General features: G+C 46.6%; 1 protein-coding gene across 1 annotated transcript in view; it reads left to right on the forward strand.

The window, feature by feature from the left end:
• The window catches only part of LOC144133414 (uncharacterized), a 43,753-nt gene extending 28,552 nt beyond the window's left edge, over positions 1–15,201 (forward strand). The window contains exons 5-8 of the mRNA XM_077666501.1: positions 888–966; positions 7,923–8,023; positions 9,103–9,173; positions 9,681–15,201. Coding sequence (XP_077522627.1) covers positions 888–966; positions 7,923–8,023; positions 9,103–9,173; positions 9,681–9,743 — 314 coding nt within the window. The 3' untranslated portion in view covers positions 9,744–15,201. The remainder of the gene's footprint in view (positions 1–887; positions 967–7,922; positions 8,024–9,102; positions 9,174–9,680) is intronic.
• The last annotated feature ends 3,803 nt before the right edge of the window (positions 15,202–19,004 follow it).

Consider the following 19,004-nt stretch of genomic DNA (forward strand, 5'->3'; position numbering starts at 1 on the left):
ATGTTTTATCCTGAACAATGGGTGAGTTCCTTGTGCATTCGATTGTCTTGATAAACGAAACTCCCGATTGGCTCCGCATCCCCTCTTTAAGTAAGGATGCGGATCGGGATCTTGTCTAAACGATCGGAATTCATCGTTATTTCTGTAAACCTCCACCGCACATTTTAATTTCTTTCAGCGACTGGGCGCGCGCTGCCTTTTACTGTTTTCTACTACCGGCTTTATTTCACATTGTTCAGCGCAATGCGTTCAGGCTCAATGCGCGCGTTTGTGCTGGTCACCAATCTCTGCTCTTTGGACGCTTTGTGCAAATAATGCACTTGCATGGAGAGTTTCGTTACTTATAATAATTACGACTTGGTTGAAAAATGACCTCGTACGTTGTTGTGCTCATTCTATTCATGAATCCAACATGTAAAACCATTACTAAGCTTTACTGTCTTACCTAATTTGTCTGGTATTAGCAACTGCCGTATGAAGCGCTGTATGAAAAAGTGGTTTACTTCCTTGATTGAGGGTGTCGGAATTTATTGTGCCTATGATTCTGGACGCGTCGCTGACAAAGTGACAGTGTATTTGCTATATGTGTTGCAAAGGAGTAAAACAATTCATTAGCCATAATTTCAGAACGGACATCAACGTCTAGTTTAAGAGTAAGAATCTTTTCTTTTTTTTTGTCTGTGCCAATCTGACGCGATTGCAGCACTAGACTGAGCAAGATGCGAACATAACTTGTTAGGTTGTGTAGCTTAAGCTTAACTTTCTAGCTTTAATATACGTTCCACGACACGCCATCAGTTTCTTGAGATTTCTTTCTGTTTGTTCGGGTTTGGTGTTTTCACTTGCTCGCTTTTTGGTGCAATTTGTATTTCCTTTCTTCCTTACAGAAAAATCGGACAAGAGCCTTATCATATTCATCCTGAGCTTCACGCTACTTCTACTTATTGTTGTGCTTCTGTACATCGGGTGAGTTTCTGTTTTACTTTGAAGACCACGCGAACTGCACGCGCCTTCTATTAACAGGCTTCATAATACACATGCACTTTATGTATCGTATCCCTTACATTAGAGCCACACATCGGTCTTTGTGCTTTATTCGGTTCTGTGTCGACAAAGAACCAATACTTATATTGCAGCCTTTTATGGTTTACGGGGGTTTAACGTCCCAAAGCGACTCAGGCTACGAGGGACACCGTAGTGAAGGGCTCCGGAAATTTCGACCACCTGGGTTTTTTTAACGTGCACTGACATCGCACAGTACTCGGCCTCTACAATTTCTCCTCTATCGAAATGCGACCGCTGCAGCAGGGGTCGAACCTACGTCTTTCGGGTCGGCATCCGAGCGCCATAACCACTGAGCCATCGCGGCGGCTATTGCAGCCTTTTTCAAACGGTAAGTTTACAATGACAGGCGATCTGACAGTGTATTACAGCAAGAATTAGCGACACGTGGCAACTCTTTAATGCCAATAATAAAAGCGAAAATCATAATCCATGAGCGGCAGCTGGTTTTTATAGAACTAGCCCCTATAAAAAAAATGGGGGGGGGGGGGGGTCTTCACATGCGCATACCTTTTGTTCCTAAAGGGTGTACAATATGACAGAGTAAAACAACACCGGCAGCCGAAAAAAAAGGAGGGGGAGTAAAACAGCGCAGTAGCATGAATTCGAGCGAGAAATGTGTCGTTATACACTGTAACCCGAGTCTACGACTCGAATTTTTTTTCAATTCCTCTTTTTTTTGGAGCAACCCAATTCGGCTTGCCCTTGTGTTTTCTGGCCGGTCTCCCCCACCTCCTACTAATTATCCCGGGGCCCCTCTCGGGCATGCATATTGCAACAGACTAGAGAGATATTGTGCGTGCGCAGCGCCACGGTAGGTGGACGACGACATTAAAATAACTCTCGTCTGCCGGCCACCGAACTTATTATGTAGGGAAGGTAGCCGACGAAAAGGGACCTAGATGGGAACGGCAGCTACGGCGTATCATCTTGCTCGCGGCCGTGGAACAAAGAGGGGCAAAAAGGGAAAAGAAAAAGGAATTAGGGAAAAGAAAAGAAACGCTGTGCAAGGAAGGAGGGGAAAAAGGGGGTTCAGGATAATCAATGACGCGCCGGTGACTTTGAAGCAGCTTTCGCCGCGAGCACGTGGCGGTAATTAGCGTAACGGTCTCCTGCCCCGAGAGCGATTACGGGAGAAGTCACGGGAAAGGGGAGAGGGAAGTTTTGGTGGATGGTAGGGAACCGCCATAATGACCCCGGCGTACTCCGTGAGGTGTGGAGAAAAACCTTTTGGGTTCGCGCCGAGCCGCGCACTCGACGTCAGTTGGCCAGGTCTCCTTTTGAAGGAGGCTACGTAATGTCTTTTGTCTTCTTCATTTGCCGCTAGGGGGCTTATTTAGTGAAACCGCTTCCTTTCGCCCCCGTCGCGAAGAAACTTTTAGTCCTTAACTACCGCCAGCTCGACTAAACGGCCGTCGGCTGCTGTGCATCGCTCTGCGACCTCTCGTGCTTTTGTCGTCTGCTAGATTTGATGCGCGTCGGCGAAAGTCGTCCGCTACAGCGCTGCCAGTTGCCTTATGTGATATGCAGAACACAAATTGCGCATGCAGAGTCATGGAGAGACCTTCTGTGCAAGGCGAGTGGAGGCATATCAAAACGTTAATCACTTGAAACTGGTGGTTAAGTATTTCCGTAACTAGCTTTTCATTTAGTTAAGTTCTTTCCCATCACTGCGTTTGCTGGCGCTCAGTTATTTAGCTCTTTCTGTCTGAACCCGGAAACATAGGACTTTGAATATGGTCGCCTAAGCAAACCTCTGCCATCTACTGTGCACCACTGTGGCGCACAAGTTCGGTTTACCGTCTGCTAGTCTAAGCAGCTTAAGAAGTTGTCTGCATCAACGAATCCGATAGCTGTTCTGCGTTATCTGTACAACAGCTAGAGCGGTTTGGTCATACCAGTTGGGAAATTAAGCTTCAAAATGTGATTAGTCCCATATGCCATTTTGCGGCGATTTACAGAATGTAGCGCCATCTGAACTTGACAAATTAAAGCTGTCATCATTATCTTGCAAAGAGTTCATTTTTTTCTTTTTCTGGATCTCAGTTTTTCGCTCTGAAAGTTATAGCTATACAATGCTGTTGCTGCATCTGTTTCACTGGTTTTGTAACCAGACGCTAGTTCGTAATTTGAATATAGTTTACGTTAATGACCACGGGCGTCACGACAATATGCTGAGCTCCAAGTTTTGACCAAATCAGACCGCTGGATTTCAACACATCAACCCTAGGGAATTTTCGCAACTGGCAATATCAAAACGGTCAGACAAAAGCGTTGCCAAAACTATCTATAAATCGTAAATGATTACCTGCCAGAAGTCTACTCAATTTTAATCCCACTTTGATTCACCAAGTTTTTCTTTTGGCTGCATAGACTTCTCATTTTCACGAACTTGTATGTGTTCAGCCAGAAATCCCTTTCACCTTTAGCTGTTGGGCGTTGCGAGCCTTGTTTACCACCAATTTCAACTGCCGTCAGTGCTATGCGTTCCTTTATCTAACCTAACTACCGTCTACTAGCTTGAAGTGTTCTTAATGTTGCCTTTCTCACCGAGGATAGCGGAGCAAGACAGCGGGCCACTTACCGGAGTATTTGATTACACCTTCAACCATCATTGATGCCCTGGGGCAATAAATTTCGCTTAAAAGAAACACGCTAAGGTTGTGGCAAAACTCGGTGGAATTTTTTTTATCAGGACAGAATGTGAAATGCTCCGTTCCTTACCATCGGTTATTTCCACTTCAACCTAGGCCGAGGCTGTGCTCAGAAAAGATAGCAGCGAAATCAATGTTTAGAAGCATATACTCTCCAAACGAACTTCTTTTAAAGTTCTCTGGGTTCTCTGCGCATGTATTGACTTTTATTGACGCGCGCGCTTTACCACGTTTTTTTTTTATCAGCGAGCAAACACGAACGCGAAATAGCGAGGCGATATTCATCACGGTTGACGACTCTCAATAACATTGCCTAGGTGTACCTAAAGAGTGGGAGTAATTTCTTTGTACAAAACTAACGAGAAAGTTGTTCCGGACGTATTCTGTTGGTGAAAAGAGAGGAGGATTGGAGGGGAGTCGTTACTGCGGGATTTTTATGAGCACGGAATTAAAATGCGTCTGAGCATACTCGGGGACTGCTTTGATGTGCTCCTAGCCGAGCACTAGTGTTTAGTCGTTCTTTCTGCTTCGTCTTTGTTTCTTCTTTCCCCTACGCGCTCATTTCCGAAAAAACTCAATATTGCCCTCGCCGGTGATTGAAGACCCGCAGCGTCGTTTTTCGATCCGCCCTTGGGTCGTGTGCCGCTGAAAAAAGATCAATAAGCCAAATAGGAACTGAAAGAAACACATCTTATTTTTGGTCCAGAATGCGAGATCAGCCAGCGTGAGTTATGGCTGCTAGCGAATGTCGCTGAACAATGCGGAACATCTTTATTTTATCTCTATTTTTGTTTGTTGTAGGCGACAAACAGAAAAGTAGGTCGCCCCCTTTTACCAGGAATATGTGTTTACCGTCCGGGAGGCTGGTTTTTTTTTTTTTTTTTGGTGGAGATCTGTAATCTTTCTTGTGTTGAAACTGTCGCAAACAGTATGCGTTTCGGGCTGCGTGTAGCCAACAATGTGGGTTGATTTAATGAATCCGAAGTGACTTGATTGACAAGTGGCGTCACCTGATGGCGACTATTACAAACTGAAATACCGCACTGGCGCGGGCGCCGCTCAGTGTCGGACGCAGCATTGCGACGTTTTCGCAAATGCTCAGAAGAGGTCGCCGGCATCGCTTTGCACATTTTTTTTTTTTTTTTTTACTGGTGATGGCCCAGTGAGTGCGCCACATTAAATTATGCGTTGGAGTTCGGAGAGGACCTTTATATCGCAAGTTCTGAAGAGTGAGCAGATAATGCGTTATCTTGACTTCAGCGTGGTTAGTGATGGGGCCAAGAATCAGTAGAGACACTTAGGCTTCATTATAAGACAGAGAGAGATAAAGAACTATATTTCTTCAATCAAATTCGAAAAATTTTTTCTAGCCGCCGCGGTGCCTTTTGTGGCTTTGGCGTTAACACCGCTAGCTGATTTAAAGGTCTCTGGCTCGATCTCGACCGCGGCGACCGTGTTTCGATGAAGGCGAAATACAAGATCGCCCGTGGGTTGCGCGATTTCGATTCGGTCTAAATTAATCCGGAGGATTCTACTAGGGCGTCTCACAGCCCATGTGTCGTTTCAGGACGTTAAGCCTCATACTTTTCAATTCGCTTGATTTTTTTTTTTTCTGTAATGCCCTGCGTGTTACCGACCTCCCAATGAACGCGCCGGAACTTATTCACGTCCTGATTCCCTACTGGAGAAAGCTGTGTGATGCAATAACCTCCTAAAATATTTATAATTAAACTCCATACAAATATTGTAGCGATATCGAACAAGATGGTATATTGTCACATACTGTATGGTACTTTTTATGATTACTTATGACATCTGTACGACAAAACCTGCATGAGGTCATTGCATTATAGAGCATTTTTCAGCGGGGTAGCGCGGTGTGAATGACAATAAAACTGCGGAGCAGGCTAAGTTTAACTATGGAAAGCTCACGTATTTGAAACGGCTGCAATTCGCACCGTCAACGCTGAAAAAAAGAAGTGAGATAATTAATGAGGTGTTTCAATTTCTGGTGGATGTTAAACGTGTCGTTGCCCTTCGTAGTGCAGTGAAATTATTCTAAATGCTTTTCACGCGTGGTTCTTATTACCTTAGCACTAAATACTAAGGTACTGAGGTTACTAGTACCTTAGTCCCTTCGTTGAAAATTCACAGGGTATCGTTTATGACAACTATACATTTTGTCACAATTGAGTGTCTCGCTTGGAATAACTCATAGTAATGATACTAGTGAGTCGCACCGACCAAAAATTAAGATGGAATGACGTTTCGGCTCCCACACGGGAGCCTTGTTCACAATGAGGCAAAACGTTGCGGTGGTGCCTTTTTTATGCGCCGTATATGCGATACCAGGCATCTCGCGTAGATAGGTGGCAAATTCCCGTCATTTCGATTGATAGTATGCGCTGTTGTTTGGATGATCAGCGACTCAAGATAGAGCCGTGATTTCTTGTCTTTTTCTTTGGCGACCACACGTGCCTCTGCCCAGTTGATATTGTGGCTGGCAGATACTGAATGCTCGGCAAGCGCATCTTGTTCTGCGCGCCGGTTCTTCACGTCATCTTCACGCCGGTTCTTCACGGTTCTTCACGCGCCGGTTCTTCACGTCTGCGCGCCGGTTCTTCACAAATGACGTGAATTTGCCACCTATCTACGCGGGATGCCTGGGATCGCATATACGCCGCATAAAAAAGGCACCACCGCAACGTTTTGCCTTATTGTGAACAAGGCTCCCGTGTGGGAGCCGAAACGTCATTCCATCTTAATTTTTGGTCGGTGCGACTCACTAGTATCATGTACCATCCCGACCAGACGGGATTCCGTCAGACCCTTGACTACAACTCATAGTAATGTGTGAGCCGTTTTCTACAACCAAAACTTTTTAATTTTAAAAGTCCAGACGTTTCGGAGCCGACTCGGCTCCTTCTTCAGGGGTTTCGGGGGAGCAGTTTGGTTTGCAAAAATTTTTAGAAGTTTTGGTTGGAGAAAATGTGTCACAGTTTACTATAAGTAGTATCATTTCTGCTCCCGAATTACATAGTGGGTCTTCAGTAAGACCCCTTGCACTTCAATGCTCAAGGAGGGTTGATGTCCATTGTTATACTCACGGCCTCGAAAGCTTTCGAGCTCTAGCTATACATGAGATAGGGTCAACTACTTGGTCTAGTAGTAAATCCGGATGGAAGTGCATTTTCGGAAAGAGGTTGTGCATAATTGGCCAGTACTTAACTATTGTTTGGAATTAGGGAATGAAGTGCTAACGCGTTATCTATTTATTAACACGGTCCTAGTGCTCACTAGAAAAAGAGAACGAAATGGTTGAAAAGGTGAAAGCCTGCGTCGCGGCGCGTCATGCTGCAGGTTCGATCTGAAGTGTTTCTTGTGCATTATTCAAGGCGCAGAGATGAATCACAGTTTGACTGTATTCCTGAAGAAGAAAGTATATAACAGCTGCGTCGCACTTGTAGTCACCTGTCTGGCAACGCAGCGAGCTATGGAAAGGAAAATGATAGTTTCAACGTTACGAGACAGGAAGAGGGCAGAGTGGGTGAGGGAACGAACGCGGGTTAATGACATCCTAGTCGAAATCAAGAAGAAAAAAATTATCATGGGCAGGGCATGCAATGGTACAGCAAAACTGCCGATGGCCAATAAGTGTGACGGCTAGAAGACAAGCATAGCAGGAGACGCAGAAAGTCAGCTGGACGGATGAGATTAAGGAGTTTGCGGGGATATGGTGACCACAGCCGGCACAGGACAAGTTTAATAGGGGGGGGGGGGGGGGATATGGGAGGTGCTTTTTTTTGCCGGCAGTGGAAATAGGCTGCTGCTGCTGCTGTTGGTGACCATCATGATAGCTCAAGGCGCACAGTTCTTTGATTGGTCAGACCGCAATCTAAGAACAAAGAGTGTCCTGTCCTCGGGTTTTTAGTTCCTGGACACAGCAAGGAAAACGGGGAGCGTCTATTCAGCCGCATGATCGGAGCAGTTCAGCCTTGAGATAAGGTGCCTTCACTGCTGGTCCGCAGGTGCAGGTGACAATTTCGGAACGCCTGGTCGAGGTCACATGGAGAAATTTTGCCGCATTTTTCTTCATAATTCAGTGGGGTGTTCTTGCAGCATTTGAAGCATTTTTTTTGTTCACGTCTAGGAATATTGTTGAGACTCGATCAGTGCGTTTACTCAAGCGATGTGTGATGTCTGTAGGAAACACTACGTGCAGTCGGAATGTGCCGGTCCACCGAACCCGCCTTGTCCGGCGTCTTCGACCATTACCGGCTTCACGGGCTCCATCCAGGATGCAGACAGTAAGTGATTCGTGGGTCGCTTACCGTAAATAACGCACTCTGGGGAAGCGTTCAGGGAAATTTGAGCAGTTCATTGGCTGGGCCACAAATTGACGCAACAGTATATCGAAATGGTGGATTAATTAGTAACTGCGTTAGTAACAAAGGCAAGTCGAGGAAAATTAATGGTATAGCTAAACTGCTTTCCCGAAAATATCGATCGATCAGTCAATCAGTCGGTAGGTAAGTCGGTCAATCAATCAATCAATCAATCAATCAATTAATCAATCAATCAAGATTCAACCAATAAAACATGCTACTACCGTATCATTTTAACTGAATATTTTAGTTGAAAACTCCTCCAACTAGGCCTACACAACACGATAGGAGAGCTTATCGAGGCCCACCGATAGACACAAGATTTGTTGGAGGCACTTAGATATCTCTTAAATGCGGGAAGGCGAAAGCAGTTTGCGACTCATTGCACTGATTTGAATTTGCCGCGCTTTATTTCATTTCACGACAGAGGAGAAGAGCAGGGGTGTGAGCGTGGCGACACGTGACCTAGGTCACGTGACCTAGGTGGCTTTGTAACGGACGGACGGTCACCGCGAGTATGAGCCATTAAAGGCTATCGTCTTAATATTTTATTTTAGTTGAACGGCCGGATGCCTGATGGTTGATCATGTTTTACTTGGCACTGGAATTTAAGAATAGGTGTAAACATTGGTTTTGAAAACGTGGTGTCGTAACGTTCTGGAGGTTATCAAAGGAAATTGGGCCAGACAGAAGCGTACTAATTTGCTGGAGATTTCTTGACTGGCTGAAACTACAAAAGAGGCCTGCCTGTTTCCTGCGCTTAAAAAGTCTTTCAGCAAAAAAAAAAAATTCTCAAAGGTTTGAACTCTGAACTATACTGAGGCCAGTTCTTTATTGCGTCTGTACTTGCCTGGCAGTTGAAACCACCCCTCAAAAATAATTTAACGAAGGAAGAAGCTGGCCACAATTGTAACTCCAGATGGCTACTCATATAATGGCATTTAATAGCGTTGTGTTCTCACGACTAAAGCGCTCGCTTCATTGCCAAACTTCTACCGCAGGTCCGGAGTGGGACTTGGTGGTGATACCCAGGGCCGTGAGACCACCGTCACCCGTATTGCCTTCCAAGGAGGTGGGTGCCGATCGGGTCAGACATAAAAGCTTCCACTACGGAACTTGATCATTTTGATTTTTAAGTGCGTTAACACATTTCTTTCTCAGATGACTTGGGGATTCTCATGACATTGCGCATGTGCCGCTGTCACGTGAAAGTTGTTCCCCTCATTTTTTTTTACCTCATTACCAATAGTTTATTTTCTCTTTTATGTTAGCATTTCTGGCGTGTCCGTTGTATTGTTTGTCTTGTGGATTCTGTGCTTTGTAGCTTTGCTTTGTTGAGCGTTATGTCACCAGTTGAAGTGTTTTTCTCCAGTTATGTGCAAAGGAGCAGTCGGCGCCATAATCAGGTGCCAACATCTCCTTTTATGCCCATGCCAAGAAATAACGGAGTTGTACAGCACGGGCCTGATACCCTGTAATTTGCCTCTAGACCTCGCTGGCGAAGCTGTCTCTTCTCATTTTGCCATTCGTCGGCGTCCTTCATTTTGATGCAATGGCCGTCCCTTCTTCTCATGCCCAGGACCTGCCGCCCAGCTACGAGGAGGTGATGCGGTACTTGTCCCAACAGTCGTCGAAGAGATGACGTTCACACCACGAGGCATGGAGACGTGCCTATCGCTGACCAGCGGCCCAGGCCCGCGCGACGGCCACCCAGCAGCACGCACTGCTGCACACTCGCCGCATACTGCGTCCCCTGGTGGCGGCGGCCGCAACTAGGCCCAGCCTCCGGAGGCTGGCCGAACTATCCGGTGGTAGCATGCGTTCGGCGGACAAGGAAATGGCGGACCTGTCTCCGCCTCCACCGCCCCCGACGCCGCCACCAGCATCGCAGGAACCACCAGAACCGGCACCAGCGATGCCTCGTCCGGCCACGCTGCCGGCGATGTCCGCAGGGGGTCGCTTCCATCGCGTCCTCATACACCAGGAGCCGCCGCCGCCCACATTAACGACGCCGACGGCTACAGTGGCGGCAACCAATCTGGCGAGCTGTGTGCGTCTCGCGACTGGGCCTGCGCACGAAGAACAGGAGATCGAACCCGCGACCTACGTCAGCACCGACGCTTATGCGCGGAACACGAGGTGCTTGAGGTTCGACCTTAGGTTCTGAGTGCCGACGCTAAATGACGAAAAGAAAAAAAAATGAACCTACCGTTTGACGGTTTCACATTGTGAACTTCCAGTGTCGTTTCTCTTTTTTTTTTCTTTGGTCTGGACATATAGCGGCCTACGTGTGAGAAGACTGCTTTCTGATCTTCAGCTCCGCCCCCCAGAGGGCACCACGTCCCAGAGCGAGGCTTCTACAAGGACGCTAACTGCTAAACATGTGGTGGAGACGATTTAACATTGTTTTACATTGAGACGCTTAGCACAACACAAAAACACGGTCTTACCCACAACAGCACTTCCGGTCTTTATGCGAACCAAAACTGCTCAAGTCAGCGTGGAGCGTCGCGTGCTAGAATTCCACTCCTGCGATCGCGTAGAATATTCTTGAGTGACATCTGGCGTCAGTGAACGAGACGGCTAAGAGCCCAGCTCCGCGCGGTGATTTGTGGGCTTTCTTTGTGCGCTGCTGTTTATTCGAGGGTCGTACTTCTCGAGCACCGTTATTTCCTCCTCTTCCGCACCAGGATCATCATCAGCCATCACTTCCGGTCCCGGAAGTTGTGTTCAAGACAGTATATTTGCACAGTATCCACACATATACACATATATGTAAGCATACTATATATCTGTTCCGACCTACGCTAACGGCTCAACAGTTTGTCTAGAACTCACTCACTGCCCTCCGCTGGGAAGAAGCTTCAAGGCCGGCGTGTGCAACGGGAATATGTGCGCGGATGTGTCGGGCCGAGCGTTGGTTGGCCATCCCAACTGACTTAATTTGCAATGGACGAAAAGGAAAGACTGCGGATGGCTCGTGCTGGTTGGTCGTAGTGTTTTCTTCGAGGACGTCGTTAGGCCTTGCATAGCGTCTTTCGTAGCTGGACACAGAGACAATAGAGAGTGTATAACTGAGCTTGCCTGCGCAAACGTTTGTTATAACGCTCAAGCGCTAGCACTGACGAAAGAGTCGCCACCGCACGAGGCGGGACCGTTGTCGAAAGCCATGGAGGCTGTAGGGAAAGAGACGTTGTGACGTCACCTCCAGGACAAGGTGGCGTCGACGAGTAAAGGGAGTGGAGGTCGGTAGAGGTGAGGTTGTGATGATGTTGCGGCTAGCTTGTACGATTTATGGATGCCTATTAGGGCAACAGGTTTGACTCAAGTTTGTAGTGACTGACTTGTAGTGTGATTTCGGTGTAGACTCCAGAACGCGTGTTCAGAAAATAAGCCAGGTGCGAAGCTCCCCTTCCGCGACGTAAGTATTGCCGCTGGACTTAAGCAATGTCAGGGCTAGGCCCATGACACGAGAGGTACCGTGTCGTGCGATGGAAAACGACACAGTGCTTGTGCTTGAACTACGCAACACAGTTGTTGAACTTGTATCTGCCGTGACTTCGTCTGCTTTTTCCCTTTGTCTTTTTATTTCAGCTGTTATTCCTGGACCGGTCGTGCATTATTCGTTGCTGGTTGTGCGTACTTTGTTTACTAGGAAATTCGCTCAATTGTTGCATGTAGTAAGTGAAGGTGGCTATCGTCAAACACTGGGCATCTCGTGCAAGGTTTTCCAAGCGTTCAACGGTATGCTCGAATACGCTCATTCCTCTACTTCTTGTAATTACATCGTGGTGACAGCAATTAGTATCAGACTTGAAAAAGACCGTCTGTTAGCGAAGGCAGGATGCAATAACGACATTAAAATTTAAAATGAAGGTACAAGAACTCTTATAGCTAAGTCCGAAAAAAAAACTGTGTGCGCTGTTCTGCTGTCAAGATGCTAGTTAAAATAACATGAAAGTTTAGCATCACGCTTATCCTCACCAATAGAACCAGATTATACTTTAATGGAATACATAAAAACAGCAACGGCCTGGCTTCTATCAAACCTGCTCATTTGATCTTTATATTGGTAAAAATGCATACGAGTCTTTCAGTTGCACTTGTTAACAGCGTATATAACTTGATGCGCGAGTTTTTCTTTTCGCTTTATCGCATGTTTGCGTCACTTATCACGTGTTTTATACACGGCATTGTTCCAGAAAGGTTCCAAACCTGTCTAGACGCGCATGGAGTGACGTCATTTACGCAAGCGATTCCGCTGAAAAAAAAAAGAGAAAGAAAGATTTTAATGCCGTCTTATTTATCACCCGTTTCACAGCCGCATATCAAAGATATGCTTTCAAACAGAGATGTGCTCAAGTATCAGCGACGCCAGCCATTTGCTCCGTACACGCAGTTACGTGCGTCGCTGTCATACACTTGTTATCGTTCCGACTTGGACATTCTTTTCCGTCTTCGTAACGATATACTTGAAAAGGACACCGTTCGTGGTTTGCGTTACCGTTTCCGCTGTGTAAGAAAGGCAAGAAAGCGATTGCGGCATTGTAACCTCGCAAGGAATGGAGTGTTTCCGTGTGTGTGACTCTACTAGGGCTTGAATGTATAAAAAGATATCTAACAACACGTTGAGAAGACATGACGGCGGATGCTTTGTGACGTAAGCGTATACGCTGCCGTCTACGTCGTGATGACGTCGTAAGTGGGGTGGAGGTGCATGCCGGGAAGTGTGTGTGTGTGTGACGCCGAGTTGGAGAATTAACCATTGCGTGCCTGCTAGCAGAGCACGAACGGTGTGACGGCGGGGTGCACGTGGTTGGGAGTAATTTCTTCGTAGCCGTTAATATATAGTGTCTATACTTCAGACATTTCAACACGCAGTTTTTTCCAGGCTCTCACTTTGAGGCCGCTGATTCCTGAGATACAAGGGGAGCTGAGCTGAGGAAATAAACCATGCGTAAGATATGAACTAGTCCTCCTATCATTCCTGCACCCACTGAGCCCCAAAGAATCATCCAGCAATATATCTCATAAAATGTTGCCATCGTTCGACTTTTAAAAGCAGATTTAATTCACTCAACTGAGAAACGGCAGCACATTATTCCGGGGTGCCTATAGTTTTTTTTATATATTTTCTGTTTGAAAGTGCACGCGTATCTAAATCAACCTAAGCACTCACGCGGCGACCTACTAGAACAAAAACCGCCAGCAAATGGTGTCAGAGTTCATTCTGGTTCACTGTAGACTAAGCTAAGCAAATTGTTTTCCCGACAAAAACTCGAAGCTAATATGTAGGGATTAAAATGTGGAGGCCTCCCAAGAATCTTACAGTGCATGAAGGAGATGATGTATTCAGTACCTATGCACGATTCGGAGTTCCCGGGTTCGAACCCGACCGCGGCGGCTGCGTTTTTATGGAGGAAAAACGATAAGGCGCCCGTGTGCTGTGCGATGTCAGTGCACGTTAAAGGTCCCCAGGTGGTCGAAATTATTCCGGAGCCCTCCACTACGGCACCTCTTTCTTCTTACACTCCCTCCTTTATCCCTTCCCTTACGGCGCGGTTCGGGTGTCCAACGATATATGAGACAGATACTATGCCATTTCCTCTCCCCCAAAACCAATTATTATTATTAGTACCTATGCACTGCATGGTCTAATTTTATCACCTCCCCCCCTCCTTTCGCTTTTCTCGGAAAGCATTCCTGTACTCTAATCCTATGTTTTACGTCGTGAGCTTCAAAAGTGTAAAAGAAACAGCGTTCGAGAAATGTGATATCCAGTACAACACAACTTCATTGTGGGTTCCTAAAACACAAAGGGACACGAAATAGGAGCACCGACCGCCAATGAATCGGCAACTGTGCATCATACGAATGCTATGTGTACCACGGTACCAGGGACTCCTAGTTAAATCGGTTATTATTATTTCTTGTTCGGTTAAAACTGCAATATATTTGGGGCTACACATAAAATTTTGGGGGGCGTTTCAAACTTATTTTCCGCTCTTGCTATTAGCTTTCGGAATTGGCCACTGAATAAGGCCGAAGATTAGGCTACGAAGAGGCTAAAAATTCTTATTTTGCGAACAAGTACAAACAATCGTTTTTGAAATCAACAGCACAGAAAACACGAACACTACTCAACAGAAAAAGACGAGACTGTCACAAGCAACGATGCACGCCTGGAAACAGTTATGACATTTTATTGGAAGAAATCCTGATCAGAATTACTTTTAACACTGCCCGTGTTCTACACTCACCTTCCCATCGATCGTTTTGTATTTACTCTGTAGAGTTCCAGACCTTCTCACAATCGAACCTCCAACCAGTTTGCATTGTTTGCTGTCTCGTTTCTCTTGTCTGATCTTCATTAGGTTTCCAGTTAAGTAACTATCAACGTCAAACTGAACTGCAAAACAAGCAAGTGTCGTGATTTGAACTGAAGAAATATCTGGGTGAATTTTTAGCGCAGCAGATTATTTCACCGAGAAAATTGAAAGAGTGCGCTCACACATAATGAAGACATCAAAAGGCAGTATTCAGCTACTTTTGTTAATTACTTTTAACGCCCCATCCCGGGGGAATTTCAAAATATCAGCATAATCAACAAGATATCAAATGTATGCTGTTTATTCACTAGTTCGCTTTGATGCCCTTCTTCTAAATAACATGACCTTGCTCCCAAAATGTGGACATGCTATAAGCCTCGATTTCCATCTTATCTTTAAGCTTTTTTGAACGTGTCTCCACTCTCGTAGAGTCTGCAAAACTTTTGTGCAGACTTAACACCTGTAAGCACAATGTGTTTCCTTGTGTATGACCTCGAGAAAAGCTCCTCTTGTATCGCGGTTGTCGCGGCACCAGTGTGACGGCGTTGTCGAGTTATCGCTCGTCATATATCGCCAGGGCAAGGTATATATTTACCGAGACATTGTGTACAATACGCTCACCTGTAAATATGTATCCCCATGAGAAGAAGCGAAGAAGAGAAATGAATATGTGACGGGGCACTGTGACGTCGTGGAACTAAATATCACCATCGCCAAGCATCTTCTCACTTTGAGAATGCTTCGTGAAATAAAAAAAAATTGCTGCTGTTGAAATAAACAAAACCAAGAAAAAAAGGTAAAAATAGACTTTTGTTCTGTGGTGGTTAAGCGTCGTCTCTTGCAATGCAGACCTATACAATACAATGCAGACCTATACTATCAACCACACATCAAACCTGAACGTTTGTGAAAATGGAAAAACATTATTTTGATTCGTGTATTTTACCTTCGGCCATTTGAACTGAAACTGCCATGTCACTTATGAGTGAGTGGGGCAGGTCGAGACATGGCTCGAAATGCGACATTTTGATACCTATAGCACCACCGAGATTTTAAATGTGCAATCAAATTCATTAGATATTTAGCTGGCATGACCCGCCGCATGTCCACTACACTTACATGTAAGACTGACAAATTTTTGTTTTGCAAGCAGAAAAAAAATGGCTAAGCGAGCCTTAATGGTTTAGGAAACTGTAGAAAAGGCGCCAGTTTCTTCACGCCACTCTTTTCGGCGCTTCCCAGTCTAACCGACAAGGCGTTCTAGACTAATATAAGTGCTTACTTATTACAGCTGGTTATTGGTCTTATCTGATGCGAAGTTAACGTTTCCGAATCGCGTTCTTAGGATTGAATTACTCCAGCAGCAGGCTGCAAGGGGCGGGGGGGGGGGGGGGGGGGGGCATAATATGGTGGCGTTCTGCTGAGCCTGAACTAAATATAATGATTTCCTTGGCTGCTCCAAAGTTTTTTCCTTGTTTTGTCGCTCTCTGGGCTGATCCAAATATAAAGAAAACAAACACTTGTTTCCGAGTGGCGCGAAGAAGACACGAAGAAACCTCTGGAGAGCATCAATCAGCTTTTGAGCAGCCAATCGTTTTGATGTGCCCAAAGATGCCCACCAAAGACTGTTTAAGAAAATGAGGGTATGTGAAGAGCGGGAACTGCTTATAGGTTCTTATTAACCTGGTATTTAGACTGGCAAGAACGGTTACCGGTACGGACACTCTCTCTAGTGCGAGCGCTGTGCAGTCACGTCCAAAAGCCGGTGTTCGCGCACTGTGAATAGAATCGAACTGCATACGTCCAGCTGAGACTAAACCGGAAAGCATTTGCAAATGGAAGCCATAAATTCAAAAGGATCGCGTAGACAGGCTACACGGAAACCTGCGTAGTCTGTAGCGGGTCTTGGAACAAAACAACGCTCAATTCTTCTCAGGTGCAGTATTTGTCGTGCGGATAGGCCCACGGGAATTGTCTTGGTGGCTATGGAGCCAACTTCGTGTAAATTTATTGCAATATCGAATAAGGTATTATTTATGAAGGAGCGTCTCATTTTGCCACTGCGGTAAGAGAAAAGTGCTATATTTTGAAATTTCGAATAACTTTAAATTTTATTGTGTTTTGCTTGAGCTGGGATCTTCACATGTACTTACAAAGCGCAATTTCTGGACAGTAGCAGAAAATTGTAATAGTTCCTTTTTGATACTTGTGAGTGATGAAAAGAAGACACCGATCTGGAAATTAGTAAGAGGTTGTACAGCGATATGACATCAGGAACTAGCGAAATATGTAATTTAATGCGTTTCTGTTCGATTTTAATTCTTCGTTTTTCTTTACCGTCGATAGTGCGTGTGTCTGACCTCATGTGTTTGTCTTAGGTGGGCAGAACGCCTTTTTTAGGCATAGTCATTGATTCATAATACTTTTACAGAATGATATTCCTTATTCGACTTCGGCAGTTTGCAGGAAGAACACTTCGCAATACTGAAAAATAATTCAATGACACTCATATGGTATTGAGCTCTAGCAGCTGAAGCAGACTAATCGAATTGTGCGGCAAGAAAAGCGAACCAGGCATTGTAGCAGGCGATGCGAATGGAACGAAAGCCTAGCGTTTGCGTAGCCCTCCTCATTTCTCAGTCATGAGCTGTCAAGCTTCGCTGCTTAAAGCAAGTTAGCGACTAAGCGTTGTTTGAAATCGCCCGAAAACATTACGAGAATTTTAGCGACACACTAATGATGAGATGAACTACTCCCAACTGAACCAGAAAGCAGATTTAACAGGAAAAAATAGCTTGACAGCGCAAAACTACACGCACAGTGGGTTCGAGAACGGGTATATGGACAAACGAGCTCCGTCAAGGACATTTGATCACAAACAACCTTAAAACTTTCGTACAAAAGACACTAAACACACACACGCGAGCGCACACACACGCACACGCGGGCAGAATGGTTACACGTTCGGCTGCTGGTACAAAAGACGCGGGTACGATCCCGGCCGCGGCGGTCGAATTTCGATGGAGGCGAAATTCTAGAGGCCCGTGTGCTGTGCGATGTCAGTGCACGTTAAAGAACCCCAGGTGGTCGAAATTTCCGGAGCCCTTCACTACGGCGTCCCTCATAGCCTGAGTCGCTTTGGGACGTTAAACCCCCATAAACCAAACCAAACCCCCCACATAAACACACAGACGGGCAGAGTGGTTGGCGCGTTCGGCTGCTGGCCCAAAAGACGCGGGTACGATCCCGGCCTCCGCGGTCGAATTTCGATGGAGGCGAAATTCTAGAGGCCCGTGTACGATGTCAGTGCACGTTGAAGAACCCCAGGTGGTCGAAACTTCCGGAGCGCTTCACTACGGCGTCTCTCATAGCCCGAGTTGCTTTGGGACGCTAAACCCCCATAAACCAAACCAACCCCCCACACGCACACACACACGGGCAGAGTGATTACGGCGTTCGGCGGCTGGCCCAAAAGACGCGGGTACGATCCCGGCCTCGGCGGTCGAATTTCGATGGAGGCGAAATTCTAGAGGCCCGTGTACTGTGCGATGTGAGTGCACGTTAAAGAACCCCAGGTGGTCGAAACTTCCGGAGCGCTTCACTCATAGCCCGAGTCGCTTTGGGACGCTAAACCCCCATAAAACAAACCAACCCCCCACACGCACACACACACGGGCAGAGTGATTACGGCGTTCGGCGGCTGGCCCAAAAGACGCGAGTACGATCCCGGCCTCGGCGGTCGAATTTCGATGGAGGCGAAATTCTAGAGGCCCGTGTACTGTGCGATGTGAGTGCACGTTAAAGAACCCCAGGTGGTCGAAACTTCCGGAGCGCTTCACTACGGCGTCTCTCATAGCCTGAGTCGCTTTTGGACGTTAAACCCCCATAAACCAAACCAACCCCCCACACGCACACACACACGGGCAGAGTGATTACGGCGTTCGGCGGCTGGCCCAAAAGACGCGGGTACGATCCCGGCCGCGGCGGTCGAATTTCGATGGAGGCGAAATTCTAGAGGCCCGTGTACTGTGCGATGTGAGTGCACGTTAAAGAACCCCAGGTGGTCGAAACTTCCGGAGCGCTTCACTCATAGCCCGAGTCGCTTTGGGACGCTAAACCCCCATAAAACAAACCAACCCCCCACACGCACACACACACGGGCAGAGTGATTACGGCGTTCGGCGGCTGGCCCAAAAGACGCGGGTACGATCCCGGCCGCGGCGGTCGAATTTCGATGGAGGCGAAATTCTAGAGGCCCGTGTACTGTGCGATGTGAGTGCACGTTAAAGAACCCCAGGTGGTCGAAACTTCCGGAGCGCTTCACTACGGCGTCTCTCATAGCCTGAGTCGCTTTTGGACGTTAAACCCCCATAAACCAAACCAAACCAAACCACACACACACACACTCACGCACGCACGCACGCACGCACGCACGCACACACACGCACACACACACACACACACACACACACACACACACACACACACACACACACACACACACACACGCACGCACGCACACACACACACACACACACACACACACACACACACACACACACACACACACACAC

This window comes from Amblyomma americanum, chromosome 5 (genome assembly GCF_052857255.1).
Source record: "Amblyomma americanum isolate KBUSLIRL-KWMA chromosome 5, ASM5285725v1, whole genome shotgun sequence".
Taxonomy (NCBI): domain Eukaryota; kingdom Metazoa; phylum Arthropoda; class Arachnida; order Ixodida; family Ixodidae; genus Amblyomma; species Amblyomma americanum.